Source organism: Halichoeres trimaculatus, unplaced genomic scaffold (assembly GCF_033239565.1).
Source record: "Halichoeres trimaculatus isolate MK-OKI-2021-1 unplaced genomic scaffold, fHalTri1.1 fHalTri1_scaffold_6, whole genome shotgun sequence".
Lineage (NCBI taxonomy): Eukaryota > Metazoa > Chordata > Actinopteri > Labriformes > Labridae > Halichoeres > Halichoeres trimaculatus.
The window spans coordinates 38,989,781-39,008,840 of NW_027437184.1; the positions used below are offsets into that span (position 1 = coordinate 38,989,781).

General features: G+C 45.7%; 1 protein-coding gene across 3 annotated transcripts in view; it reads right to left on the reverse strand.

Moving 5' to 3' along the window:
* The window catches only part of robo3 (roundabout, axon guidance receptor, homolog 3 (Drosophila)), a 213,670-nt gene that overhangs the window by 76,702 nt on the left and 117,908 nt on the right, over positions 1-19,060 (reverse strand). For all 3 annotated transcript variants that reach the window (XM_074671880.1, XM_074671879.1, XM_074671881.1), the window contains exon 2: positions 15,315-15,641. In XM_074671880.1, coding sequence (XP_074527981.1) covers positions 15,315-15,641 — 327 coding nt within the window. The remainder of the gene's footprint in view (positions 1-15,314; positions 15,642-19,060) is intronic.

The window sequence follows — 19,060 nt, forward strand, 5'->3', positions numbered from 1 at the left end:
CACAGGTGTGATGTCCAGCCTGTTAGAGGCTGCTCCATACAGACCTGAGGACAGAGTGTGTCCTGATGAACGGATGTGATGGACGAAGTGCTTCAGGCAGAGGAAGGAAACACCTTCATGTTCTGCTCACTCACATTCAAACCAACCTGATGCTACTCACACACACACATATTTGACCCAGGAGTATTTGTTCTCATGTCTGTTAGCATGTCAGAGTGTTGGGACGCGGTCACACTGGCAAACCGTGCCGTGCTTAAGCCCACTTCAGCCCTAAAGCACATTTGAAAAGGCCGGTGTGACCACATCCATGCCGTGCTTGAGCATGAGTCACTTCTCTGCTTTGGCACGCTTCAGAGGACTTACCATAAGTCAAACAGTCTGTAAAGTTGGAGCAGTGCTCTCTGAGTCTCAGTGTGCTGACTCTGATGAGATTGTGCTGTATGTAAACGCTGACATAGGCCGGCCATGTGCCTGTGTGATACCCGCTAAAGTCTGGTTCATATAGGGGTAGTGTGACCGCTGGCCGTACTCTCCAGCTGGGGAACAGCTCTACAGGGAGCAATCGTGCTTAAGCACGGCACGGTTTGGATGGCCAGTGTGACCGCGCCCACTCATGAAAGTATGGGTGACAACAGGAGGCAGGTAAAGAAATCTCTACAGTGGTGCCCAGCCTCTTTTCCTGTGAGTCCCTCCCCACTCTCACTGTTTTCTGCTCTGTCCACAGCTCTTTCCTCTGGTTACAGGATCAAAAAGCATCAAAATCATTTCTGGATCTGTGACAAGACTAAAGGTCAGGTGTGACACTGAAAAGGGCTGAGATCAGTTCTTTGGGGCTCCCTCTGCTTTATTTCAATAACTTTACACTAAGATTAAAGATCATTTGACTCAAAGCACCAACCTGGTGTTTGAGCAGCAGCTACCTGCCTGTGGAAACACTAACAGGTGTACATGAGCAGGTCACGGGCTGTTCCCAGCAGGTTTGTGTTCAGCATGATAGGACGTCCAGATCACCTCAGACCAAACACACCCAGCGTGCTCCATCAGCGCACATATGGCTACAGCACTGGGGCTAACAGCAGGGGCAGAGGGCAGCACCACGGCACAGCCAGGTGGGACAGGAGTCTCTTTCTATGTAAGCCATGATTTTTGCACACAGGTCTTAGTGACCAAAAAGGGTGACAGGTGTGTGTGTGTTCCTGCACCAAGTGTGTGTTTGTGGTAGTGTGTCTGTGTGTGAGCAGACAGGAAGAAAGAGGAGGATCCGCGCAGAGACGGAGCTGTTCAGCTGCTTCTCCCTCGCTGGCGTCTGGGATTAGAAAGGGTGAGAAAACTGGTCCAGACGACCGTCACAGAGGCTTACACACACACACACACACACACACACACACACACACACACACACACACACACACACACACACACACACACACACACACACACACACACACACACGCACACACACGCACACACACACACACACACACACATTCACAGGAGGAGGGGAAAAGGTGAAAGAAGTCAAAGGAAAGAAGAGGAAGTGTCATCACACTGTCACCTGTTCATTCTCTGGATTCCACGGCGCAGCTGCCGAGTGAAACCTCCAAGGCTTGAACTCCAAACAACCTCAAAGACGTGGGCGGGGCCTAAAGCCCTTAAAGGTTCCTCTTTCGTCAGTTTTATTTGAAGTTCCTGGGACCGGGCCCCAGCCCCTCTCCCCTCCTGCCTAGGTGAATATTCATGAGCCATAAAGACAGGCGTAGCCGGCGTAATAAACCCGTCAGAGGTATAAAACACTCAAAGAAAGTGCCGCCATGAGCCTCAGCGAGTCCCTTTGAATGTCACACCCCCACCCAGGGGTGTCTGGCTCTATTGTGCTCTGCTGACTTTTATGCATCTGACACAAGGTGGCCTCTGCTCTCGGCGCGCAACTTCTAGCCCCACGTTTTCCGGATCAAAGGATCCTTCTCACGGCGTGAAATGGCATGAGAGTGGGCCACAGAAAATCAACCGATTTTCAAAGGAGTGATTGAGTAAAGTGGTACAGGATGTGTGTTTAATGCAGAATAAAGGAGGGTACAGTCTGAAGGAATGATCCAGCTTATCGCTGGGTGACAGCTACACTCACAGCACACACTGTACGACTGCAGGCGTCTCGTCAGACTGGATAATTCCATGTTATCCTCCTGGCAGAACATTTCCATTCCCAGCCTACATTCCTTTTTATAGCTTTCCAAGTACAGGGGATGTGATATTCTACCTTTGCTCACATGTTATTCAACGATTGTTTCAAACCCCAGCAGGAAACGTCCTCAGCGGGGTTAAGCTCCACCTACTGACTCTCTGTTCAGGCGTCGAGCCTCTGTTCATCCAACATGTCGTTAGAAACAAGTGGAAACGGTTGGAGAGTCAGCTGAGCAGAACCTCCTCTAATGACTTATTGACTGCTGAACTGTTAGCAAAGGAGGGATGATCTACACCTCCTGAGTACAAATGACTGATCCTGTCTCCGTAACGAGCACAAGTAGCCGCTCTCCTTCCATGATGTGCTCCGTGAGCTTCCAGAGTGTTCTGAAGATTCAGGGCCTCTGTGACACAGACCTCAGGAAATGATGCTGATCCAGGTTTTCATGCAGTCAAAACGCTCCAGGCTTGGTTTGAATGTGGGGCTTGGATCTTCGTCTGTGTGCTGACTGCTACTCTGCCCCTTAATTCAGTGTTTCACTCAGATTACTATTACCCAGCTCTTTGATTGGCCTCCACGGAGCTTTGGGTGGAGATGGAAATGGTGACCACTCTGATGACCCTTAGAGGCTAACATTCACCAACAGGTAGCTCACCAGCTAAGAGTGAGCAAGCACTCAATAAGTTACCCAGCAAGCAAATGTAAAATGTAAAAAAGTAAATAAATAAGGAGAAGAGGGCAGAAACCTTCCGTGGAGCAGAACAAAGCTTGTTTGATCCTGACTTTCAGTTTACATACGGACCGTCAAAGCCAGGCCTTGAAATCCTTCCACTTCCTGCGAGAGTGAAACTACTTCCTACAACTCTCCACCACAGACCAAACGTTTGGAAGCTACTTAAAGTTTCTGTTCCCAGTGTCTTTATCAAAACCCAGCATGAGTTATCTGTATTAAGGGATGCATTTAGTGCATGATTACTCTTTGCTTTCAGTTTACATTTAGGTGAGTTACCCGACTACTGCTGAATGAATGTCAACCATAGAAAAAAAGAGCTAAGTTTCAGGGTGGAGTAGAGTCACAATTTCAGTAAAAAAGTGAAAAAAACAACCACAGTTTGCATGATCTACTTTATTTGTTTGGCTTCTGAGAGTCTGCTTACAAACATCATTATCTGAAGTAAAAGGTATCATGATGGAGGACCAGTATCACTCCATCCTCCAGCATCATGCAGCTCCACCTGGACCAGGACTGGAGGGTTTTAAGTTTGTTTTACAGCAAGATAATGACCTTAAGTACTGTGCTATCAGGTATTGGCCCCAGTCAAGCCCCTCAAAGCTGGACTGGGTAAGGATCAGCCTGGAGCTTGACTCCAAGGCTCAACTAGGATTCAGTCTCCAGGGTATAAAACTTTACAATTGAACAGTCGTATCTGTGTGTTCTGAAGCTCTGATTTACCAAACTGCTGTTAAACATTTATTTTATTTAAACTTTTTTTTTCCCCTTGGGGATGAATAAAGTATTTTCTATTCTATTCTATTTATTTAAACAGTGAGAGAAAGATTAACTTCAGTAATTCCATACGTACTCATGTTTTATCCTTTACTTCAAACACTACCAGTCTCACCCACAGTAGGGCAGGCAGGTTGTTAACACTGGAATCAGGTCAGTATTGGTTGATACCCAAAGGCCCCCCCAGCTCTGTTAGGGTCACCCAGATGAAACAGAAAAGAGTGTGCCTAATTTGGATGGATTAGTCAGAAAAGCTCATCTCTGGATGGAAAAATGGAAATAAACGTTTAAAAAAAATCAACGTGAAATGAACTTCTTCACCACTTACAAGATTTCAGAATGTTCAGACAGCTCCACAGCTCCCTTATTGTCAGCAAACACTGAAGCATATATTTAGACAGGAACCCAAATAACTTAAAATTTCTGGAAAATATTCAACCAGTGCACAAGTTTCCACTGTGTAGAAATAGGATTAGAGAGTTTTCCTGTGGCTACAAGCTGAAACATGTCAAACACACATGGCTGTTTGTAGTCTCAGCTCTAGGGTGGATAAATTTGGAGGCGATTTTAGCCGTGATAACGCTGCCTCCAGCTCCCGAAGTGAGCAGATCTTTCTTTTAGCGCAGCCAGGAGTAAGTGCTACTCTGGAGCTGTTTTTCCTGGTTTAGGGTCACATCATCTCATTAAAGGTATGGGAGTAAAAGCATCCTCTGAGGAAGATCCTAACACCAGAGAGGTGTGAATTTATGAGCAGTTGGAGGTCTAAATGCAGAGATGGTTCTGATATCTTTTCCCTGCTGTAGGAAAGAAAGAAATCCTGGATGTGATCTGACTGCAGCAGCTGTTCTCTGTCACTGAGGAATCTACAAACACTTCACATTCTCCTTTAGAGCCTGCAGCAAGTGTTTCATCTTCAAAGGATGGATTTGAGGGAGACGACGACTTTTAAACTGAAAACCAAGTCTCAAACTATCAGCGTAGAGTGTCACGTTAGTGTGACCCTGAGCTCTCATTTATCAACCTCCAGACGAGCCGCGTGGAGCTAGCGCTCACAGATCTTTGCTCAGTCCCCTTTGGCATACACACTGATCACTAAAAAGCCATGAAACACCTCCAGACCCAGCTGTCTTTATCAGAGCTGCAGCATTCAAACACTTCGTCCTCACTTTGGTCCTGCGTGCTCCACCTTGGCTGCCCCTCCACCTGCAGCAGATGGAGCATGAGGGGTTAAACCCCCTCACTGTGCTGGCTGCTTCTCTGATACCAAATATACACACACACTCTCACACAGACTCACACACACACACACACACACACACACACACACACACACACACACACACACACACACACACACATACACACACACACACACACACACACACACACACACACACACACACACACACACACACACACACACACACACACACACATACACACACACACACACACACACACACACACACACACACACACATACACACACACACACACACACACACACACACACACACGCACACACACACACACACACACATACACACACACACACACACACACACACACACACACACACACACACACACACACACACACACACACACAGACACTCTCTCTCACACTGAAGCTGGCTCTCAGTCCCAGCCTGTGACTTGGAAACAGGGGGAGCAGAGTGTCTGTGCCACAGAGCGCCATCCTGCTCCACCGCGCTGCCTGGCTGAAGCCCTGCAGCTCTTGGGGGCTCCTGAGCCCGTGGTCTTATCTCCGGCCCTGATAGAGCCACGCTGAGGGGACTGCAGGAGCTGGCACTGGGTTGACTTTGGCATTAGACTCTGTTTGTTCCCTCTCTGTCTCTGTCTCTCCCGTCCTCACAGTGCTGCACTCTCAGTCCATTTAACCTCATATAGCATCCAGCTATCAGCCAGGTTCTGAATGTTCACCACATTCCGTTTCCTGGATCTCGCTTTGGGCAGTCATTAGGTGCACGCTATTCTTTTCTATTCTATTCTATTCTATTCTATTCTATTCTATTCTATTCTATTCTATTTTATTCCTTAGGTTTGGATGGATCTTGACAGACTGGAGGAGGCACTGATGGAGATGGAACAGGAGCACGTCTGCAGATCAGAAACTATGGCGGAGTATAAGTGCCAAATGAAATACATGACTAAATGCATTGCATTAAAAAAAATGAACGTGTCATCAATAATTTAATGCTGGAAAAAAATCAGCAAATATATAAACAAATATATAATTATTAATCTGAATCAATGCATATGTTAACAAGTGATTCAATAATGAATTAAACGAATCAGCATTTCTTTAAAGTTAATAATATATAAATAAATCATTTATTAATTCATAAATATTTGAACAAATTTTCAAATCATTATCTAAACAGTCCATTCATTGTAAAAAATAAATCTACTTATTTTTTTACTACATGTCTTAGTATTTCATGGGGCTTGCTGCAGCAGTTCATCATGAAATAATTTCATCTCTCATCCTCCTCCATCAATCTCAATGTCACTCTCCCTGTTTATTTAAACCTTGTTCTAATTTAGATTAAAAGTCAGGTTCATATGAGCACCTTTTTTATAAGCATCTCCAACCAGAACACACACACACACACACACACACACACACAAACACAAACACACACACCTTCATACAAAATCAGGTCAGTTAGAGGATCCACTTTTACACTTTGTGATTTAAGAAATAGACTTTGAATGCAGAACTTTTAGGGAATTATTTTATTTATTTATTGATTGATTGATTGATTGAGTTATTGATTCATTTATTTATTGCTTGTTTATTTGTTTTTTTTCTTGCTTTTTTCTGTTTTTCTTGATTTTTTTTTTGATTTATACTTTTTTAATGTATTATTTTTTTTATCTTTTTTTATTTTTTGACACACATTTAAAAACATTTCAAGGGCATGGCATTGTGGGAATTATTGCTCTGTGGTCTGTGTCCAATCGAATGCTCCATTCAACGAGACACAGACCACACAACCAAACACAAAGTGGTCCAGTTTCTGGGGGACAAAGGGGGCCCCTGGTGAAGTTTCTGAAGGGTTTTGGTGGAGGGGAGTCTGGAGGTTCACCACTGAGAGGGGAGGTCTGAGGGGCTGGATGCTGTGGAGCCAGGAGCTCACTGGTCTTCATTTTGGGGTCTTGATCTTTTAAAATGACCCAGGAACCTTTTCCACCTGGACTTCTTTGGTGTGTCCTGAGCTACCTCTGCGATCTGCTCATCCAGGGTCATCAGAGTGTCCATCATGGTGGGTGCTGCTGTTGTTCCCTCCTCCTCCTCCTCCTCCTCCTCCTCCTCCTCCTCCCTCACAGGAGTCTCCTGGTTTTCCCTGATGGAGTCCAGGAGAGAGGCCTTCTCCTGCTGCCACTGGGCCTGCTGTCTTTCCAGATCTCCTTGGACTTGTTTCAGTGAGTCCTTCAGCCTGCAGGTTTCTGTCTGCCCTGTGAGGAGCTGTGACCTCTCTACCTCCCTCTGGTTCCTCTGGATCCTCAGCTCATCCTGGGCCTGTCTGAGCTGGACTGTCATCCTGTGGGTGTCGTCACGCTGTTTTTCCAGGAGTTCAGATCTTTCCTGTTCCCACTGGTTTTGGTGGTGCTCCAGGTCCTCTCTGGCCCGGCACAGGGCGCTGTCCCTCCTGACAGCTTCCTCCTCTCGTAGGGACTGCAGGTGGGCCTTTTCTTGAGCCCACAGGTCTCGGAGTCTGTCCATGTCCTCCTGCATCTGGTTCTGAGCAGTCTGAAACATGTCCCTCTCTTTGATCTGTTTTTCCAGCTGGAGGAACCGCTCTTTCTCCCACTGGCTCTTCACGTTGTGGGTGTCTTGCTGGGCTTGTCTCAGAGCAGCCTCCATGGTGCAGGTCGTCTCCTCGTGCTGAACCAGGAGACCAGATCTTTCCCCCTCCCACTGCTGCCTCTGAGTCTTCAGGTCCTCTTGGGCCTGGTTCAGGGCAGCCTTCAGGTTGGAGGTCTGCTCTTGGTCTGACAGGCGGTGGCATCTTTCCTCCTCCAGCTGCTGTTGGTGGTCCTTCAGGTCTTTCTGGGCCTGGTTCAGGGCAGCCTTCAGGTTGGAGGTCTGCTCTTGGTCTGACAGGCGGTGGGATCTTTCCTCCTCCAGCTGCTGTTGGTGGTCCTTCAGGTCTTTCTGGGCCTGGTTCAGGGCAGCCTTCAGTTTGGTGATTTCTTCCAGCTCTGACAGGAGGTTTGGATTTTCTTTCTCCAGCTGGGGGCTGCTGTTTTCTGGATTCTCTGGGGCCTGGTTCTGGGCAGGCTCTGTGGTGCAGGTCTCGGTCTGCACCTCTTTGGAGAGATGAGACCTGGACTCTGCTGACTGTGCCTGCTGCAGAGCAGTGTGTAATTTATGGATTTCTCCATAAAGGAGATACTTCTCCTGTCCCCACATGTGGCCCTGGTGCTGAAAGTCCCCAACAATGTGGTGCACATAGGCTTGAAGCCTGGTGGTCTCCTGCCTTTGCTGGACCAGGCTCTCTTCTGTCTCCTTGTGCCTCCTCCTCTCAGTTTCCAGGTCTTGTCTGAGCTCCTCCGTCTGGCTGATGGCCTCTCTTGCTGTGGCCTGCTTTTCTGTGAGCTCAGCAAGGAGAAGTGTTGTGCTGGAGGCAGCTTTGGCTTCCTGAGTTTGGAGCTGTTCCTTTAACTTCTCAACCTCACCAAGCAAAGTGGCCTTTTCCTCCTCCAGTCTTGAGACCAGTTCCTTCTGGCTGACAAGGCTGTGAAAATCCAGCTCTGAGATCTGGATCAGAGATGGTTTGGTCTCCTGAGGCTTGGTGTCCTGATGTTTGGTCAGAGCTTTCTTTTGGCTGACCTGCTGTTTCCCAGAAACCACTGCACTGTATGATATTTTAAAGGCAGGAACAGGCTTTTCCTCAGGTTCTGCTGGCTGTGGTTCTGGTGACTGAGCAGGTTTTGGTCCAGGCTGGGGTCCAGGTTGTCCCTCGGGCAGTGGGTCTGATGCCTCTGCAGGCCGTGGTGTTGGAGGCTCTGCAGAGTATGCTGTGACTTTGCGGCACCCCTCAGCTGCCAGTTCCTCCTCAGTATAATCTCTGACCAGCAGAGGAAAGGACGATGCCAGGTTGACCTCTGTCTGGACTTTGTTCCTTCTCTTCTTTGAGACGTTCCTGTTAAAGAAGTAGTCGTCTAACTCCTCCTCTACCACCTCGACGGGTCTTGCCTCAGTGAGAGGTGCCTGAGTGGTGGGGTAGGAGACCACGTTTCTCTGGGTCTTGTTTCTGCCCTTTTTGGCAGTCCTCTTACTTCCTTGAACGCTTGTTTCCATCGTTGAATTGTTTTTTTTCTCGCTGAGATTCACCAATGTGTGTCTCTGTGTCTGGCTCTAGTGCTGAACTGAAGATTCTGCTCCAGGTCTGGTGATTAGAAGTTCCACAGGTCTCTATGACATCACAGTGGGGCATATCCTGTGTGTTGTTTTTTAAATTTACACAACAACAATCATTCTACAAAAGAATGGGGCATTAGGATTGCCAAAATACAATATTTAAATAAATGAATAATCAAATGTGTGTGTTATAGAAATTAATAACTAATTATTTAATCAATTAAATTCATGTTATTTAGTTATTTAAAAATATATAAATGTTTAAATAATTATTTGAGCCGAGCATTTGTTCTTTGTAAAATCACATCTATGATGTCACTAGTTAGTTGATTATTTCATGGTTCTTGCTGGGAGAACCATGAAATCTTAGAATAATTTCATCTGTCACTAACACTGATCGAGTCTCAAACATTACTTTGGTTTGTAGGGTTACCAGGCCGGGCACTTTCCCAACACAGCAGCAGTCACTGAGGATCTCCTCAAGCTACTAGCTAGTAGAGCAGAGAGATTTTACCAAGTTCTTGGAGTTTTTTCAACTCTCTTGCTGACCAAAATATTGACTGAAGAAGAGTTTCTGCAGCGCTGGGCCACAGTACACACACACAGGCCAGGGCCCTGTTCCTCGTACCTGGCTGACTCAGGTAGCTGGGGGATTCAGGATGACCTGACATCTGTTAAGGGGTCGTTTACACGACAATAGTTTTACGATGAAACGCAAAAGTTTTGTTGTGTTTTGACCTCTTGTTTACACAGACATGCTGTTTCAGCCGACCCAAAACACAAACTTTTGTGAACAGCTTCCAAAGTGGGATTCTTCTAAAATGCTGCCGCTACTGTTGCCAAGTAAACAGCAAGCCGTTTTACGCAGAAATGCTGACAGTACCCTCCACTTTGCACAAGCGCATCCAACAGTCCAACAGACCAACAGTCCGACAGACCAACAGACCAACAGACCAACAGTCCAACAGACCAACAGTCCAACAGATCTACAGACCAACAGACCAATAGTCCAACAGACCAACAGACCAAGAGACCAACAGTCCAACAGACCAACAGACCAACATTCCAACAGTCTAACAGACCAACAGACAAACAGTCCAACAGACCAAGAGTCCAACAGAAAAACAGTCCAACAGAACAGTACAACAGACCAACAGACCAACAGTACAACAGACCAACAGTCCAACAGACCAACAGTCCAACAGACCAACAGAACAACAGACCAACAATCCAACAGTCCAATAGACCAACAGACCAACAGACCAACAGATCAACAGACCAACAGTCCAACGGACCAACAGACCAACAGTCCAACAGACCAACAGACCAACAGACTAACAGTCCAACAGATCTACAGACCAACAGACCAACAGTCCAACAGACCAAGAGTCCTACAGACAAACGGTCCAACAGAACAACAGTTGAACTGACCAACAGACCAACAGTACAATAGACCAACAGTCCAACAGACCAACAGACCAACAGTCCAACAGACCAACAGACCAACAGTCCAACAGACCAACAGACCAACAGTACAACAGTCCAACAGACCAACAGACCAACAGACCAACAGAACAACCGACCAACAGACCAACAGTCCAACAGACCAGCAGACCAACAGACCAACAGTCCAACAGACCATCGGTCCAACAGACCAACAGACCAACAGTCCAACAGACCAACAGAACAACAGACCAACAGACCAACAGATCAACAGACCAACAGTCCAACAGACCAACAGACCAACAGTCCAACAGACCAACAGACCAACAGACTAACAGTCCAACAGATCTACAGACCAACAGACCAACAGTCCAACAGACCAAGAGTCCTACAGACAAACGGTCCAACAGAACAACAGTTGGACTGACCAACAGACCAACAGTACAATAGACCAACAGTCCAACAGACCAACAGACCAACAGTCCAACAGTCCAACAGACCAACAGTCCAACAGTCCATCAGTCCAACAGTCCAACAGACCAACAGACCAACAGACCAACAGTCCAAATGTCCAACAGTCCAAATGTCCAACAGTCCAAATGTCCAACAGTCCAACAGTCCCGTTGTTATGATGGTGGTGATCTACCGTGTTGAGCTTGTGCTGCTCAATCTGCTGAATCTGTGACTGTTTTTAACACAATGAGCATCTGTTGCTCCACTTCTGCTCTGAGCATTTACCAACACATTAGATGATAGGGCTGGGCGATTATGGTAAAAATAAGAATCCCGATTATTTTAAGTGATATTGAGATATTAATATACACAATTATTAATTTATTCAAAAACTTCAGTACTGATTTAAACAAAACTTTAAAGAACCAGCAAGTGGCACATACAGTATTATTGATACACATAAGTCACACACACTCGCTGTGGCTGCACATGGAACACAGAAGAGCACAGGAACTTGCATACATCTACACTGTGTGGCATATTAATTGTTTTTCTTCGATTATATTGTTTTTATGATTGTCCGATGGCAAAATTGAAATCAAAATTAAAATCTGATTAATTGTCCAGCCCTATAAGATGACTGGCTCAACTCTACTTCAGTGGAGAGCTACCAGAGGCTGCTTCTGGACAAGACAATTATACTGCCACCTACAGGCCTGGCATGCTTACTACAGCATTTTCACTCCCTCTGCGTTTCTGTGTAAATGCAGATTCTTTTTTCTCTGCATTTTTGTGGTTTGGGGTGAAACACTGTCGTGTAAATGGGACCTAAGCTAAATCACTACAACAACAGATCAATAAACTTGAACCTGCCCCAGGGAAGGTTGATTCCAGGAAGCCAGATCTGAAGACACCTTCCTCCGCCCCGGCAGCTTCCTTCCTGAGAGACCCAGTTGATTTAGGAGCAAATTAATGTATGTTGTATTTTATAAGGAACAGTTATTCTAACTTTGCCAAGTTCTTACCATCATAAATTTGTATCAATACAATGCAAAACAAAACCACTTGTTCCCCTTTCTTCTGCTACAACTGCAGGGTTCCAACTAAATGAAGAACAATCACACAGTGAATAGTTCAATGCAGAGCAGGATTACAGCCTTCAGAGAAGGTTAAAGGCTCCTTCTGTAATGTGTTGGTATCAAATGCTCAGTCTGATACTCAATGTGCTCTCATTTAAAAACACTAATGAATACTGTATTCCATGTCTCCTTGGTTTGTTTTACCATTCAGTGAACACACTTTTTTAGTAAATTAAACACAAGGACACTCTGGGGAACTATCTCTGCTCGATGCAGACACAAGTGAGGGTTTGTGTTCCCTTTGAGCAGATCTGCTGTAAAATAATGTTAACTCTAATGATGAAGCTTTCAGTCTGCTAATCCTCCTTCATGCAGAGGCGTCAGTGAAAGAGTAGTTCAGAGTCTGTTGAAAGTCCTCACTTTAAAGTTAAAGTTAAACTTCACACTCTTCAACACACTGCTCACGGGTGTGTTTGAGTGTGTCTGAGTGTGTCTGTGGAAGGTTTTCACTCACACAAGGAGGCTCAAAGTATAAACAAATTCACAGTTATTCCTCCAAATCTCCAGCAGCTGAACACCATCACATCCCAGAAGGGATTCGTATGTGAGTTCAGCCGCTGTGCACCGAGCCGCGTCTCTGCACAGTGTCTGCTGCAGAGTTTTTACCTTTCAGAGGGCTGCAGCATGAAAGCTTTAAAAAGTGTACAGACTGACAGCGTGAAAGATAAGAGAGGATACAAACCAAACTCCTCTGACTGACCCTGCACAACCCACAGAGCTGTGTGCTTGATCTCGTCTGTGTCTGCCTTCAAGGAAACTTACAGTCTCCTGTAATCTTCATGAGCAGCCAGAAATGTCTGAAGGATGCTGCCAAAGAAGTAATAAGAACAGCGTGTCCTTGGCTCATGGTAAAAAATCTACTCCAAAGCAAAGAAACTTCCTTACTCTGAAGAGGAGATGGAACAAACTGAGCAAACACAGCGTCAGAACACCACCAGGTGTTATTTACAGGTAGAGAGATGCTGGTGGAACATGACGTCTCCATGAAAGGTGATTCATAAACACCTCCACCTGCTCTCCTGCTCTCCTGAGGAGGTTTCCATCATCTGGAGCCTTTCAGTAAAACATGATCCTGCAGAGCGAGGTGTGTGAGTCTGGACCTTCACTGGTTTCTACTGAGTGACTCTGCCGTGTTCAGCTGGCTCGTGTGCCTCACAGTTTCTGCTCTCAGGGTGACGATGATAGGAGAGACTGGATTTAGGGGATTACTGAATATTTTTTAATCTGTCTGCAAAAGCTTTCCCCCATGTTCTGTCAGGACTCATCTTTGAGGAACTTAAGCTTACATCACACAGGAAGACCTTGAAATAACTTTTCGAAGACTTGGAAAGACTTCAGTCTGACTCAGTTTCACTCCCGGAGTGGTCTTCTTCAGCACTTCAGGTCTTACAAAACCTGAATGTTGATGGGTTATCAGTAATAAGACCACAACTAGGTCGTGATGAGACTGATCAGATCAGACTTGTGTGATTATTTTCATCATGCAGGGACACTTATGAGAGACTAGAGGAGAAAGAGCAGAAACTAAAGCAGGTTGGCTGTCTGATGCTTCCAGCTGTTTCCCTCAAACCCTGGACATGATCACAGCCAACTCTGAGATTTTATTTTTAAACAAATTAATGTTTATCACCACATAAACACACAAAAGTACTGAAAAGTGGTACCACCGAGTACTGGTACTAACTGACAGGTACCAGGTATTGGTACCGTATCCTTTTAACTGTGAAAGGTACCCATCCCTAACACCTGGTCTCTACTTCTTCACTGACTCGATGCCACAGTCTACCATGTAAGCCCTGTGATTGGTCAGTACACCTGCCGTCTCTTCAACCTTTCCTCACCACTGCAGGGAGGCTAGCACCGGCTGAGGGGGGCTGCTAGCTGTGGTCCAGCTTTGGTGCAGAGCAGCAACTCCCTAACCTTCACCCCCAAAGCTTTGAATGAACTGCAGTGAATGGATGAGGAGTGACTGAACACCTGACACATTAAGCAGCGCTGAGCAGGAGAGGAGGGGGGAGTGTGTTAGCATGCAGCTATAGCGCCCCCTCTTTAAACAGTGGTTTATATCTTTAAAGAAAGCTCATTCATTGGTTTGGGGAGCGTACACAGAACACACAAACTGAGGTCAGAGTCTGTGCTGGTTGCAGGTCCCAACCCTCATCTGTTCCTAAAAAGTCGAACAAAGGCTTCTGGTAAACAAGTTACAACAAGAAAGCAGATGAATAAACAACGCAGAGTGAGTCTTTGAGCAGTGATGTCAGGTCTCTAAAAGCACCTGATTGATTCCTTTCCTCACTTCAGCATTACACCGTGTTTGTCTCCATCTAGGAACAGCTTCGATTCATCAGCTGCTGCTGCCACCACAGCTTTACTCCTCACTGAAGGTTACCACACAGCAAAGATTCAGTTAGCCCGCCCTGCATTTCATTAAGGTGCCACTGCTGACGGGACTTTGTTGTGTTTTAAGTGAACTAGCATCTGTTGCTGTGAGGGTGCCAGCTGAAAGCGCCCTCTCCTCCTCCTCCTCCTCCTCCTCCTCCTCCTCCTCCTCCTCCTCCTCCTCCTCCTCCTCCTGCTGCTGCTGCTCTCCTGTCCAGTGGCGACAACTGTTATCTTTCCTCAGGAGCTAGCTGTCATCCGTCTGCATTAACAGGTCCGGCTGCAGAGACCGGCTCACAACACGACAGAGGCCAGGCTCTCTGGAGCGTGAGAGATAGGATGGGATGTCTGCGGCTGGTGAGGGGGACGAGGTGGGGGGGACCTCAGGGTGTGAACTGCCAGGAGATCTGACACCGAGGTCAGGGGTGACGTCTTGAGCTAACTCAGCCGAGTGATGGTGATGATACGGGGGCAGAGAGGGCTTTATCTGGAGCTGAACACAGAGCGGCTGTTGTTGGCTCTGTGTGCTGTTTACTTCATGTCCTGATACAGGACTAACATGATGCAACCTGAGACAACCACAGCTCGCTTTTCATGCTGAGGGGCAGACTGCACCACCCCAGCCTGAGCTCGTCTCCTCTGTTTCCTCCTCTTCAGGTGGACAAAGAAAGATTCTCTCTAGAAAATGTGGGATTATTCTGGAAATACGTGTTATTCTGGGCGTAGAGCTAGCCTGGAAAAACTAAGTATGCTTACACACAGAGCCTCATTCACACACACACCTGAGTATCCCAGCATGACAAGCAGGGGTAACACTTACTTGCCACCTCCAGCGACGCATTGCGACTGACGGCCTCTCCCAGGTAGTTTCTCGCCACGCACACGTAAACGCCCTCATCCGGTTTGCTCCGCCGGCCGTGAACGATTCTCAGGAAGAAGAGGGAGCCGCTGGGTAACAGCATGCGGTGGGATCGAGGGTCTTCTCGATCTGTCTCCACCCGCTCTCCGTCTTTGTACCATTCCACTGTGGGAGTGGGCCGTCCCTCCGCCTTACAGTTGAGGGTGGCCGGCTCGCCTTTGGACACGATCAGGTCGGACGGGTGCTCCACCACCCGAGGAGCTGCATCCTCCAACCGGGGCCGGGACGCTGATGGAAAAGAGAAGAGAAATATTTCAATAAATACTATCAAAGTGCAACATGTGGCCCTTTGACGCCTCTGCAGTGGCTCCTTGTAGCTTTAATAGATACTGAAATAAAGAATCTTTATTTTCCTTCAGAGGGTATTGATGATTAAAGACACTGACACTAAATAAAATCCTGCGTTAACATTTAGTTGAACTAAATCCTCATCCCATCTGTCAATAAAGCCTGCCACCGCTCTACTTCACCTCCTACAACATCAACAGCCCACCAACTTTCCATGCACCTGTGGCTAACCTCAAGTTTTACAGCCCTGGGAAGATAACTACATCTACAAAAAGACTCATCTGGGAGAAAGTACAGATTTTAAATTTGTGTGGATGGATTCATTTAACTGACAGTGGGCTTCAGATACATGCTTGATATGTGGGAAGTCATAAGCGAACAAAAACGAGTTGAGCAATATCATCAATATGTGACATTAAATTCAAGAATTTCTTAAAAATACCAGAAATTCAATTAAAATTGAATTTTTGAGGTTTTCACAAATTTGGGGAATTTGAAGATTTTCTGAAATTTTTGCAAATTTATTAATTTTCTTTTTTTTAATATTTGCAATTTTTTAAATTTCAAAGTTTCTTTAAACAAATTGCAGATATTTTAAACATAAAAACTAAGACATCATGTAAAATTTCATAAATTGAAAATTATCTTGGATAATTATTCACTAGATTTTATGTATTGAATTTTATACACTTTGTAGTCTTTCTGTGACTCAGGAATGACTTTAATCTGCCTGCGCTGAGGCATCCCGGCTCCTGTGAAAGTAAAGGTATCAGACCCCTGCTATAGAGAGACTGAATTTGTGAACAACTTTGTTTTTTGAGTTATAAACCCACAAGTTATGCCCATATGAGGGTGTGGCTGACTTGCCTGTCATTTTGTCCCACCCCAGTCTCGTGTGGACAGATTTAATAAATAAAAAACTCACTACCCTGCATTGTCATTGAAACCCAGATAGAAAGTCATTCTGAAAGAGCGTATTAATCAACGTGCTCTAGCTCCAGTTTTATGGCTTTAACATACGAGGCACTCAGTGAACACTATTGATCACGGACTGTATGATGACCGCTTATCAAGCTGCAGCATGGGTACTGCAGAGGACTCAGATCTGTGAGTAAATGGTTTTTCAGTGAATAGTCTATAATAAACCCAGATCACATAAAAAAATCCTCTCCCCCTCTTTTTTTCAAATCTCTGCCCACAAGAGAACAAACTTATAACTCCCCGGGTTGTCATCTCTCCAGCCCTCTGAAGCTGGGCGAGAACACGGCCGTGTGAAACGAGCATGTAATGTAATTGCTCAGCAGTTACATTCAAAGTATAAATCAAGAGGACGTGTGAAATTACACGCTCTAAATTCTGCATCTATCAAACCAAAACAAAATTCCCCAGCAGCGAGGAGAAGCAGGAGGGATGTAAATGTGGTTGGACTGTGGTTGGGCTGTGGTAATCTGCGGCCCAGGGGAGCGCAGGCTGAGTGGAATATTTGAATATATGTATGTATATGAGACAGTGAAGACATTTACACTGGTTTTATTCACAGCTCTGTGAAGTCTCTGTAAAGGACCAGTCAATATGAACATGGCGTGTTTGTGGTCAGTGTTTTTAACGCCAGCAGCTCCCATAGCTTCCCCTCCTTCCTGACGTCTGATCGAAAGACATAAACACACAGAGACAGAGGGAAGCCAGGTTACTCCCACAGGTTTTCACAAGCTTTGAAATTGCTTTCCCCCTCTTCTATCTCTCCTCTTCCTCCTTTAATTTGAATGACAGCATGTCGGCAGCACAATTATGTTGAGAAGCAATAACACAAACTCAAGCACCACGAGGCAGAGCGAAATTTCCCCTGGAGAGCGAATGAAAGGATGACAACAGGAGGTGCGTCTTAACCATGTTTTTCTGAATAACAGAGTTTTGTTCTGCTGGTGATTGGAGCTGCATTCATCACTAACAGAGAGTGATTATTATTTTCATCACCGCTCAGCCACAGGGAGGTGTCAGCCTGAGTGCTGCATGCTTACGGCGGAGCCATACCAGGCTGCAGCTCGGTTGATGTTGCTGCTTCTCCCGGTTGCTGCTTCTCCTCTGGTTGATCTCTGTGTTGCTCAGCATTGGGGAGCCATTGCTGTGTTTGCAACAGCAACAACCATTGCAGCTGAAAGGAAACTACATTTCTTTGTTCCTGGTTTTGTGATGTTGACCTCTAACACCAGTTAAAAGCTAAATGTATCAGCGCCAACACGTTTGCGCATGCACACTTTGACTGACGTTACTCCTAAATGGTTTACACGGAAGCTGAGACTGTGCTCTTTCAGCCAATATGTAGCTTCTGCAGTAGTTTCATTCAGGCATTTAAGGAAGTCCTCAAATACACACAGAGTGCAGAGAAAATGGACAGCAGGAGTGCACAGAGAAAGGCGCTGAGTTCTCCTCAAAATGCCAAAAAAGAAGATCCTCCCTGGTTGAAAAACCTCCACTGAGGTTTCTGCAAGATTCTGGGACCAACAGCACCACCGTGCTGTGTTTGTACTGTTTATGTGTGTGCTCCGTGCAGCGTGTAAAATAGCGCATGTATTTATTGGTCAATGTTAGAACAGAAAACCAAGTCTTCTTTTTACTGTGGTAGCATGGTTTGAGACTTTTACTGTGTACTATCCTCTGTAAATCGATGCACCCCCATTTGAACAGTGGAGTGAGCGTACCCAGCTGAGTCTCTTTCTCCTTTAGTTTCACTTTCAGTTTGTCCCGTGACGAGGAGCAGCCATCCCCAGGTGGTGTGTGTGCTAAGAGAGGGGGAGGCTGTGGAGATGCTGGAGGTTCTGGTGATGCTGTCAGTGACCCTTTTTTATTGAGTTATTTTTTGACAAAATAAGTAACAAGGACTCACACGTGTTAATGTACATATGTTTTTTTAATGTTCAAACTTGAATGTTTAACCTTTAAGTTCATCCTGTAAAATGTGTTCCCAATGTTTGATTGCTGTGTTTTATTTTCCTTCACTAAACCTCTAACATCCAGTTCTGTCTTTGTGTTTTTCCACATTTAAAACTGTGACTCTCATATGGCATGCAGTAAACTGGAAATATCTCAAGATATAGAAAGTTCAAAGTATTCCATAAAAATGGGCCAAGGCCCTGACTCACAGGAGATTTTCTGACCTTCTAAAGTCAAAATGATCAAAAAGGTTCAGGCAGGCGTTTTGAGGCTCAGGTGTTAAAGGGTTAAGTTTTTTTTTAGAGTAGAAGCATCATTTTTGGTGATCGTGACTTTACAGTTTGTTTTTCAGTTCTGGTCTGAAGAGAAAATGAAGCGTTATCAGGCAGAAAGCCGAGAGGCTGCCAGGGTTTGGGTAAATCCTCTAG